This window comes from Carlito syrichta, unplaced genomic scaffold (genome assembly GCF_000164805.1).
Source record: "Carlito syrichta isolate Samal-C Ts95f unplaced genomic scaffold, Tarsius_syrichta-2.0.1 Scaffold316143, whole genome shotgun sequence".
NCBI classification, from domain to species: domain Eukaryota; kingdom Metazoa; phylum Chordata; class Mammalia; order Primates; family Tarsiidae; genus Carlito; species Carlito syrichta.
This window is the reverse complement of record NW_007260239.1, coordinates 46,446-58,509: the sequence shown is the minus strand read 5'-3', so window position 1 is coordinate 58,509 and position 12,064 is coordinate 46,446. Positions and strand designations below refer to the sequence as shown.

Genomic DNA, 12,064 nt, shown 5'->3' with positions numbered 1-12,064 from the left:
ATTAGCCGGGGGTGGTAGCGCATGCCTGTAATTCCAGCTACTTGGAAGGCTGAGGCGGAAGGATCGCCGGAGCCCAACAGGTTGAGGCTGCGGTGGCCGGGAGCGGCCACTGCACTCCAGTCTGGGCGACAGAGTGAGACTCCAACTCAAAAAAAAAAATCTGTTAGAGGTAATAAATGAGATCAGTAGGGTTGCAGGATATAATATCAATATATAAAAATCAACTGTATTTCTATAAACTTCCTATTAGCAATCTGAAAACAAAATTAAGAAAATAGTTACATTTACAATAGCATCAAAAAGAATCAGCCGGGCTTGGTGGCTCAGCCTGTAATCCCGCGCCTTTGGGAGGCTGAGGTGAGTGGATTGCCTGAGCCCGCAGGTTTGAGACCCGCCTGGGCAGCAAGACCTCATCTCTACAGTAAATCAAAAAATCAGCCAGGCGTGGTAGCACATGCCTGTAATTCCGGTTACTCAGAAGGCTGAGGCGGAAGGATCGCCGGAGCCCAGCAGGTCGAGGCTGTGGTGGCGGGGAGTGGGAACTACTTAGGAATAAATGGAACAAAAGAAGTATAAAATGTATACTCTGAAAACTAAAACATCCATGTTCATGGATCAGAAGACTTAATACTGCTAAGACAGCAATACTCCAATATCATCTAGAGAGCCAACACAATCCTTATCAGAATCCCAGTTGACTTCTTTGTAGAAATTGACAAGCTGATGCTAAAACTCACATGGAACTGAAAGGAACCCACAAGAGACAAAACAATCTTGAAAAAGAAAAAGTAACTGGGCGCAGGGGCTCACAAATGTAACCCCAGCACTTTGGGAGGCTGAGGCGAGAAGCTTATCTGAGCCCAGGGTTCAACACTAGCCTGGGCATCATAGTGAGACCTTGTCTCTACAATATATCAAAAAATTAGCTGGGTATGGTGGCGCACGCCTATAGTTCTAGCTACTTGAAAGGCTGAGGCAGAAGGATTGCCTGAATCCATAAGATTGAGGCTGCAGTGGCCATGAGTGTGCCACTGCACTCTAGCCTGGGTGACAGAGTGACTCTAATTCAGGAAAGAAAAAAAAAGAAGAAAAAGTAAAACTTCCTGATGTCAAAACTCACTACAAAGCAACAATAATCAAGACATGGTATTGTCATGAGAACAGGCATACGCTGCAATGAAACAGAGTTGGGAGTCTAGAAATAAACCATGTGTTTAAGAGCAAATGATTTTGACCAGGGTGCCAATATCATTCAATGTGGGAAGGACTATATTTTCTGTTTTCTTTTTTGAGCTGAAGTCTCACTATGTCACCCAGGCTGGAGTGCAGTGGCACACTCACAGCCACCACAGTCTCAAACTGCTGGGCTCAGGTGATCCTTCCGCCTCAGTCTTCCAAGTAGCTGGAACTACAAGTGTGCGCCACCATGTCTGGCTAATTTTTTTATTTATCATAGAGCTAAAATCCTATTATTTGAGAGGCGGAGGTGAGAGGATTACCTGAGCCCAGGGGTTCCAGATCAGCCTGGGCAACTTGGTGAGATCTTGTCTCTACAATAAATATATTTCTTAAATTAAAAAAAATATTTTTAAATTGGAGTCTCACTCTGTTGACCAGGCTGGAGTGCAGTGGCACATTCATAGCCACTGCAGTCTCGACCTACTGGGCTCAGGCAGTTCTCTCACCTCGGCCTCCCAAAGTGCGGTGATTACAGGCATGAGCCACTATGCCTGGCCTAGGACTTTATTTTCAACAAATGGCAGTGGGAAAACTGGATATCCATATGCAAAAGAGTGAAACTGGATGTTTACCACACACGATATAGGTATATTAAAATGGATTGTAGTCCTAATTGTAAAAGTTAGAACTGTAAAACATCTAGTAGAAAAAACAGGAGTGAGTCTTTATGATCTTACCATAAGGATTCTTATGGTATGACATTCAGAGCACAAGCATCTAAAGAAACAAATAATTTGGATTTATCAAATGAAAAACTTGTGCTTCAAAAGACACCATCAATAAAGTAAAAAGACAACTCACATGGTGGGAGAAAATATTCATAAATAATATATCTGATAAGGGATTTACATCCAGAATAATATACAGTCATATGCCATATGTTATTTTGGTCAACAAGAGACCACACATACAAGGTGGCTCCATAAGATTATAATACTGTATTTTCGCTATACCTTTTGAATGTTTAGACATGTTTAGGTACACAAATACCATTGTGTTACAATTGCCCACAGTATTTAGTACAGTAAAATGCTATACAGGTTTGTAGCCTAGGAGTAATAGGCTATACAGTCTAGGTATATAGTAGGTTATACTGTCTAGGTTTGTGTAAGTACACTCTGCAATGTTTGCACAATGATGAAACTGCTTAACAAATAACTGTGTTTCAGTCATCTAGTGATATATGGCTGTACAAGGAATTCTTACAATTCAATAATAAAAAAGATAATCCAATTAACATATGGGCAAATGACCTAAACGGATGTGTCAAAGGAAGAGAGATATACAAATGACCAATAAGCACTAAAAAGATGCTTGGCATCATTAGTTATCAGGACATGTAAATAAAAACCACAACAAAATAACACTTTATACCCATCAGGATGACTATAATTAAAGTCACATAGAAGCCGGGTTTGGTGGCTCAGCCTGTAATCCTGCGCTTTGGGAGGCTCAGGTGAGTGGATTGCCTGAGCCCGCGGGTTCGAGACCTGCCCGGGCAACTTGGCGAGACCTCATCTCTACAATAAATCAAAAATCAGCCGGGCATGGTAGCCCATGCCTGTAATTCCGGTTACTCGGAAGGCTGAGGTGGAAGGATTGCCGGAGCCCAGTGTGTAGAGGTTGCAGTAGCCGAGAGCAGCCACTGCACCCCAGTCTGGGCGACAGAGTGAGACTCCAACTAAAAAATAAAATAAAATAAAATAAAATAAAGTCACATAGGGCTAGGTGTGATGGCTCACGCCTGTAATTCCAGCACTTTGGGAAGCTGAGGTGGGAGGACTGCTTGAGCCCAGGAGCTCAAGACCAGTCTAGGCAACATAGTGAGACCTCGCCGCTACAAAAAATAAGCTGGGTGTGGTGATGTGCACCTACAGTTCCAGCTACTCAGGAGGCTAAGAAAGAAGGAGCATGTGAGCTAGGAGGCCGAGGCTGCCATAAGCTGTGATCACACCGCTGCACTCCAGCTTGAGTGACAGAGTAAGACCCTGACTCCAAAACAAAAAGTCAGATAATAATAAGTGTTGATAAGGATGTGGAGAAATCAGAAACCTCATATACTGCATACATGTAAAATGGTGCAACTACTTTGGAAAACAGTCTGATAGTTCCTCCAATAATTTAACACATAGCTACCACAAGACCCAGCAATTCCACTGCTAAGTGTATACACAAAAATTTATAAAACAATGTTTATAGTAGCCATAGAAAAGAACGAAGCGCTGGCATGTGCTACGTGATAAGCCTTAAAAACACTATGCTAAGTGAAAGAAGCCAGTCATAGAAGATCACTTATTAATATTCAGAATAAGGAACTCTATAGAGCCAGAAAATAACTGTTGTGCAGAGATGGGAAGAGAAGTGGGGATGGAGGGATGGTAACTAATGGAAAAAAGCGTTTCTTTTGGACGTAATGAATGTGTTCTAAAGTTGACTATGGTGATATTTGCTCACATCAGTGAATATACTAAGAACTGTATATATTGAATAGTATATTTTAAATAGGTAAATTGTATGGCATGTGATATATCTCAATAAAGCTGTTTAAAGAAATGAATGTAATGAGCCTATCACTTCAAGAAAAACAGTTGACAGTTTTTGCTGTCAGTGAAACAATTCAAGTTTTAAAGTGAAAGTTGTGGCCAGGCATGGTAGCTAACACCCGTAATCTCAGCAATTTGGTAGATTGAAGTGGGAGGATCAGTTGAAGCCAGAAGTTTGAGACCAGCCTGAGCAACATAGTGAGAGCCCATCTCTACAATTTTTTTTTTTAAATTATCCAAGTGTAGTGGCATAAACTTATATAGCTCTAGCTATTGGGGAGGCTGAAGCAGGAGGATCACCTTAGCCTAGGAGGTAGAGGCTGTGGTGAGCTGTGCTCATGCCACTGCATTCCAGCCTAGGTGACAGAGTGAGATCTCGACTCAAAAATAAATGACTAACTAAATAATAAATTAAAATAAGTAAATAAATAAAATAAAAAATAAATTGAAACTTTTAATTTTAGAAAACTCTGTATCCACTAGCATGAGCTTGAGAGACTCCCAGTGACTTAAAGGCTCTTCTAAAATATCAATAATGATAATTGTATGAAAAAGGATTAATGCAGCAGGTCTGAGACTGCTCTCCTTAGAAAGACTTACTTACAAAGCTGGCTCTTGGCTGGTGTCTTGAAACTTGGACTGTGGAAGTGATCCCATGGTAAGGAACTGGTAAGAATGGCTTGCTGTGCCTAGACTGTTTGCAAAACAGTATGATGTATGCTGAATATCTGCTTTCCTTTCGGGAGCCTGGAATTTTGGCATATGCTAGGCAGAGGATACCTATAGCTTCTCAATAAAAATCTTGGGCACTGAGACTAGACTGAGCTTTCCTGGAAGACAACAGTTTACATATGTCATCACAATTCAATGCTGGAGGCATTAAGGGAATCTTCTGTGACTCTACTGGGAAGGGACTATTGGAAGCTTCTGCCTGATCTCCAAACTTCACCCCAAGTGCCTTTTCCTTCTGCTGATGTGGCTTTGTATCTTTTTTTTTTTTTTTTGGAGTCTCACTCTGTTGCCCAGACTGGAGTGCAGTGGCTGCTTCCGGCCAACGGCAGCCTCGACCTGCTGGGTTCCAGTGATCCTTCCGCCTCAGCCTTCCAAGTATCTGGAACTACAGGCGCGCGCTACCACGCCCAGCTAATTTTTTGATTTATTGTAGAGATGAGGTTTCGTCAAGTTGCCCAGGCGGGTCTCGAACCTGCGGGCTCAGGCAATCCACTCACCTCGGTCTCCCAAAGTGCTGGGATTACAGGCTGAGCTATCGAACCCGGCCGGCTTTGTATCTTTTCAGTATAATAAACCTTAGCCATGAGTACAACTCCACACTGTGCCCTGTTACTCTGTTTAGAGTACTACTGGCTGTGGAGGTGGTATTAGGGATTCCTCTCTCCCATATCTGAGTTACCATATAATAAAGTGTGTCAACATTAGAAGACCAGTATAACTCAGTAAATCAGTATATTGCAAACAACCAATGAGTGATACTTACATAATCTGCATGGGTAAGCTTCATTCAGAGTGCAAGATAAATATCTAACAAAGTTCATTGAAAGATTCAGATATCACATTGCAACTAACCTTTAAAAAAACTACAAGATAGCTGGGCTCGGTGACTCAGCCTGTAATCCCGTGCCTTTGGGAGGCTGAGGTAAGTGGATTGCCTGAGCCTGTGGGTTCGAGACCCGCCTGGGCAGTAAGACCTCATCTCTACAATAAATCAAAAAATCAGCCGGGCGTGGTAGCGCATGCCTGTAACTCCGGTTACTTGGAAGGCTGAGGTGGAAGGATCACCGGAGCCCAGCAGGTCGAGGCTGCGGTGGCCAGGAGAGGATACTGCACTCCAGTCTGGGCGACAGAGTGAGACTCCAACTCAAAAAAAAAAAAAAACCACAAGAGTATCCACGATGAGGTGAAGAGGTCATCAAACTACACTTTCCTTTTTCTTTGAATCAGGTTCTCATTCTGTTTCCCAGGCTAGAGTGCAGTGGCATGATCATAGCTCACTGCAGGCTCAACTTCCTGTCAGGCAACCCTTCTGCCTCAGCCTTCCAAGCAGTTGATACTACAGGTAAATGTCACTATGTCTTGCTATGCTACCCAGGCTGGTCTCGAACTCTTGGACTCAAGCAATCCTCCTTCCTCAGCCTCGCAAAGGGCTGAGATTACATGTGTGAGTCACCTGTCTGGTCAGTTCTCAGTAATTTTTAAGAGTGTAATAGGGTCCTGAGACCACAAAGTTTGAGAACCACAATTTAAGAGTGACAAACTGATTGGAACATGTAGAAAAGAGTGACCAGTGGGGTGCAGCAGCACACGCCTGTAACCCAAGCACTTGGAGGCAGAGGCAGAGGATTGCCTGAGCCCGTGGATTCAAGACCAGCCTGGGCAACATGGTGAGACCTCGTCTTCACAATAAATCAAAATATTAGGTAGACACGGTGGCGCACAATTGTAGTTCCAGCTACTTGGAAGGTTGAGGCAGAAGGATCGCCTGAGCCCAGCAGGTCGAGGCTGTAGTGGTTGTGAGCATGCCACTGCACTCCAGCCTGGGCAACAGAGTAAGATCCCGATTCAAAAGCAAACAAACGAAAAAAAGACAGAGGCCATTGCTCTGCAAGCTATGGCCTGGCCACGTTTTCTTTGAGCTATGGCCAGGTTATGTTTTCCTAAGCTTTGGCCCCTTCCCCTACTTGGGGGAGGTGAATCTTCTCTCCCTACTCTCTCTAATTTACTTTCTAAATAAACTATATTTTCTAATTAAAATAAGACAGGAAAGTTCCCAAGCAAGAGGGGGCCCGAAAGAAAGTTGCTCTTTTTTTTTCTGAGTCAGGGTCTCACTGTGTAACCCAGGCTGGAGTGCAGTGGCATGATCATGGCTCACTGCAGGCTCAAACTCCGGGGCTCAGGTAGTTCTTCTACCTCCCAAGTAGCTGGGACAAATAAGTGTGTGCTACCACACCCAGCTAATTTTTTTTATTTTTGCAAAGATGAGGTCTCGCTATGTCACCCAGGCTGGTTTCGAACTCTTGGGCTCTAGAGATCCTCCTACCTTGGACTCCCAAAGTGCTGGGATTACAGGCATGAGCTACCTGCCCAGCCTCATATTCCTTTAAACCCTCTACTTCCTTTTGTACTGACTTCTTCATGATCTTTTAATTCACATTTTAGCATAAAACCTACTATCACTTCAAACAATATGCAACATAAAACATCTAGGTTGGTGTGAAGAGCTTAAAATAGACCCAATGAGTCTTTAGCTATTTCCACATATCAGTGCGTGCAGAATAACTAGATATGTGTCTTATTTGCTTCATACCTGTCCTTGTTTTGGTGCGTATATGTATATTCCTATGTAGAGTCCCATGGAAAGGGAATAAGCAAGTCGCAGTTTGTGCCCAGTTCCAGCAGAGAGCCGAAGGTCCTTATTCACAGGGACATACTCCAGCAAGTCAGCTACCATCAAGCACATTTGGTCCTGCCCAAGATAAGAATTCACAGGTGGTATTCAAAGAACATTCAGGCCACAAAAACACAGTCCTTTTGAAAAGGCCTAGATTCATTATATCTACCACTGTCTAATTATCTGCTGAAAGATCTTACAGCAAAGGTTTTTTTTTTTTGTTTTCTTAGCCGGAGTCTCACTCTGTTGCCCAGGCTGGAGTGCAGTGGCACGCTCACAGCCACCACAGCCTTGACCTGCTGGGCTCAGGTGATCCTTCTGCTTCAGCCTTCCAAGTAGCTGGAACCACAGGCGTGCATTACTGTGCCCAGCTAATATTCTGATTTGTTGTAGAGATGAGGTCTTGCCAAGTTGCCCAGGCTGGTCTCAAACCGCTGGGCTCAGGCAATCCTCTCACCTCAGCCTCCCAAAGTGCTGGGATTGCAGGCATGAGGCACTGCGCCCAGCTGTTTTTGTTTTTAAAGGGCTAAGATGAAAAATATCTCTTCAGTCTGTGCTTTTTTTGGTGAACCTTGTAAACTACCAACTTGCATTTTAAAAACACCTTTGTTGCTCTTAAGTGAATGGTACTTCACATTACTGTTTCAACTTTTCTATAGGATTTATAATTCTCAAAAGAAAAAAGGTAGAAGGCAAATTATGCAAAAGAAAGCTAAATGAAACTGTCTAAATCGGAAATGAACCATAATTTCCACACCAGTGGATCTGATCATCTGTAAGAGAAACAGCAAGAATTATTTCAATTGTCTCACACTCCACAATCCTATTTTAACTTACAAGTTTAGCAACTACAAGTTTAGCACTTGCCTTATAAGACCACATTCGTAGCTTATGATCCTGACACACAGCAAAAATGAAGGCCTCATGCTCGACACAATGAACAGCAAGACTGAGAGGACGATCTGAAAGCCCCTGGTCACCCCTAAAAACAGAAGGTGGGGTTTCAGAGTTTTACTATCACAAATAATCTGATCATTAGGATTTGCATTTCAAGATATGATAAAATTATAAACGTATACTCTTAGCAGGAAGAGCAAGAGTATATATGCTGGTAAAAGATAACCACATTTCTATTTGGTTTATAACCAATTATTATAAGACATTTTAAAAGGTTCTGCCTAACAACGGAATACTGTTTCCTGTTGTATTGTTTTACTCTAGCCATAAAAAACTTTCTAGTTTTAATAATTTTAAATAAAATTAGATTTGGGTAAGTCAAGACACAGTGATGAACTGGATATTGTAAGAATATAAACAGTAAGTTGATCTCTACTGTTAAGTTGTCCAATTGCAAACGAAATGGACTCTGGAGTGTGGTTTTCCCCAGATGGAATGTGATTGTTTTATTTTTTTTGAGTTGGAGTCTTACTCTGTCACCCAGACTGGAGTGCAGTAGCTTGCTCCCGGCCACTGCAGCCTTGACCTGCTGGGCTCTGGCGATCCTTCCACCTCAGCCTTCCAAGTAGCTGGAACTATAGGCATGCGCTACCATGCCCGGCTAATTTTTTGATTTATTGTAGAGATGAGGTCTTGCCAAGTTGCCCACGTGGGTCTCGAACCTGCGGGCTCAGGCAATCCACTCACCTCAGCCTCCCAAAGCACGGGATTACAGGCTGAGCCACCGAGCCCGGTGGAATGTGATTGTTATACTGACTCCTCTCCTCTCCAGTATAATGTTTGCTTTGGAGTAAGACTGGAAGCAATAATAAGGGCTGACCAATGCAAAAAGAGTAAACTCTTCCGCCCTTTGATTTACTAGTCAGACACCACTCACCTGATAGCTGTTGGCATCCAGCCTATAAGCAATCGTTGCATTACTGAACTCTGTTTCAGTTCCACAATCGACACTATCCCTGCAATGACATCCAAGGCATCTCTTTATCATACTTAGGGATATCCAAAGGCAAGAATGATGTGACTACGAACAGCTTTTATAATAAGTGACAGGCTTCTACATTTCTGTACTTATCAAGTTTTAGAATGTACCTTTCCTACATATATTGTGCTTAAAATATTTTGAATCATTACTGGATCAATGAAAATAGTATTTTTTACCGGCCATGGTGGCTCATGCCTATAATCCCAGCACTCAGGGAGATGAAGGTGAGAGGACTGCCTGAGCCCACGGGTTCGAGACCAGCCTGGGCAACATGGCGAGACTTTGTCTCTACAATAAATTACACACAAAAAATTAGCTGGGCATGGTGGTGCCTACCTATAGTTCCAGCTACTTGGAAGGCTGAAGTGGAAGGACTGCCTGAGCCCAGCAGGTCAGGGCTGAGGTGGCCATGATCGTGTCACTGTCCTCTAGCCTGGGTAACAGAATGAGACTACAACTCAAAAAAAAAGAAAGAAAATAGCATTTTTATATTCCTTGTACATTTTTTTTTTTTTTGAGTCAGAGTCTCACTTTGTCACCCAGGCTGGAGTGCAATGGCACGTCATGGTTCAGCACAGTCTCGACCTTCTTGGCTCAGGTGATCCTTCTGCCTCAGCCTCCCAAGTAGTTGGGACTATAGGCAAACATTACCATGCCCAGCTAATTTTTTGTAAAGACAAGGTCTCACTATGTTACCCAGACTGGTCTTGAAATCCTGGGCTCAAGCAATCCTCCTGCCTCAGCCTCCCAAAGTGCTGGAATTACAGGTTTGAGCCACTGCACCCGGTCATCCTTATAGAAATTATTGCTTACAGACAGTAGCGCTCGTTGCCACTCAGCAGAACCACTTCATTCTTTCCATTCTTTCACTGGGCACCTTTTATGTGCCAGGTACAGTTCTAGAAGCTGGAGATATAGCAGTAAATAAAACAAATTTTAAAAAAAACTCCCGTCCTCATGATACTTACATTCCACTGGGGAGTGGAGAGAAGCAGAGATAGTTAAGTTAAGTAGAATGGTAATAAGTGGAGAAAAATAAGACAGGAAAGGGGTATTGTATGTTGGCTTGTGTGTGGTTTGCAATTTTGATGGTCAGAGAAGGCCTCACTGAGGTGACACTGAGTAAAGACCTAAAGGATCTGAGGGAATGAGCCAAGTTGGTAGCTGTCTATCCCAGGCAAAGGCCCCAAAGGAGAAGTATGCCTGGCACGTTCAAGGAACTGCAAACAGGCATGTGGCTGGTGGAGAGAAGGGGAGGGAAAAATAATTAAAAGATAAACCTAGAGAGGCAGCGTGAGGCACACCAAGCCAGTTTAAGGACTGTGGACTTATTTAGCATGAGATGAAGAATCTTTACTTTATGCAATGCAGTGGTATGACCCAACTTATGTTTTAAATGTATCAGTCTGGCTAAGAAGTTCCTTTTTTTTGGGAGTTGGAGTCTCACTCTGTTGCCCAGGCTGGAATTGCACTGGCATGATCATGGCCATCATAGCCTCGAACTGCTGGGCTCAGGCGATCCTTCTGTCACAGCCTTCCAAGTTGGCTAATTTTTTATTTATTGTACAGAAGAGGTCTTGCCAAGTTGCCCAGGCTGATCTAGAACTCCTGGACTCAGGTAATCCTCTCACCTCCACCTCCCAGAGTACTGGGTTTATAGGCGTGAGCCACTGTGCCTGGCCAGCCTGGAAAGTTTCTGAAGAGGGGTAAGGACAGATCTGGGAAGATATTTAGGAAGCTAATGCAATAATCTAGGCCAGAAACAGTGGTGACTTGGAGCAGGGCAACAAACTTTTTTGTATTAACTTATTTTAATTGCAATACCTTCATCTGAGGGAAGACAACTGGTCAACTCATGTCTACTATAGGACTTGGCAAGCTGTCTTATATTTATCTATTTGTTTTCTTATACTCTAGTATGCTTTTTACATAGCTTCTCATCTACTGTATAAAAGTAAAGCATTAGGCCGGGTGTGGTGGTTTACACCTGTATTCCCAGCACTTTGGGAGGCCGAGACGGGAAGACTGCTTGAGTCCAGGAGTTGGCAACCAGATCTTGGCAACCACCATGGCAAGACCTCATCTCTACAAAAAAACAAAAACATCAGCCGGGTGTGGTGACATACACCTGTAGTCCCAGCTACTTGACGGTGGGGGTGCTGACAAGGAAGGATCACTTGAGCCCAAGAGGTTGAGGCTGCGGTGAAGTGTGATCGTGCCACCACATTCTAGCCTGGGTGAACGAGTGAAACCTCGACTCAAAAATAAATAAATAAATGAACTAAAAGTAAAGTATTTGGGACTCATTAGGCAAGTAATAATGAATGACCAATTCCGGAGTAGTATAGAAACAATTCCTGTAGTGGATGATGGAATTGAACTTCTATGGTCTGTTTAAATGCAACACATTGTTTCTGAAGTTAAATCCAAGATCAGTTCCCATTCTTACCAGGTATGTCATAAGGAGGTAGTTTAAGAACAAAGATCCCTCCAGAAGCAGATGGTAGAACAAACAGAGCCTCCCCATCACTGCTAAGCCAGGCTGCACAGGCGGTAGAATTAGGGGATAGTCCAGGTATTGCTGGAATTAACTGATAGTTGCCAGGATCCCTGAAATCAACTTTTCCAAAGTCAGTGAATATTGACTGCATCTGGCTTTCAAAGACCAAATCCTGTGGAGTAATTAAAGAGAAAAATCTGTTAAATCAAGATAAGCTGAATTTTGCTCAGTTCCTCTCAACTGCTAAAAATGCTTTTACAGTAAAAAAATTTTCAAGCTTTAAGAAGGAAGCTGTTCAGCCAGGCTTGGTGGCTCAGCCTGTAATCCCACACTTTGGGAGGCTGAGGTGAGTGGACTGCCTGAGCCCGTGGGTTTGAGATGCCCTGGGCAGGCGAGACCTCATCTCCACAATAAATCAAAAACTTAGCCAGGCGTGG

At 43.2% G+C, this 12,064-nt stretch overlaps 1 protein-coding gene across 1 annotated transcript in view; it reads right to left on the bottom strand.

The window, feature by feature from the left end:
• The window catches only part of NUP160 (nucleoporin 160), a 75,809-nt gene that overhangs the window by 53,506 nt on the left and 10,239 nt on the right, over window positions 1-12,064 (bottom strand). The window contains exons 4-7 of the mRNA XM_008073779.2: window positions 11,577-11,799; window positions 9,023-9,101; window positions 8,056-8,170; window positions 7,105-7,263 (exon numbers count right to left, since the gene is read on the bottom strand). Coding sequence (XP_008071970.1) covers window positions 7,105-7,263; window positions 8,056-8,170; window positions 9,023-9,101; window positions 11,577-11,799 — 576 coding nt within the window. The remainder of the gene's footprint in view (window positions 1-7,104; window positions 7,264-8,055; window positions 8,171-9,022; window positions 9,102-11,576; window positions 11,800-12,064) is intronic.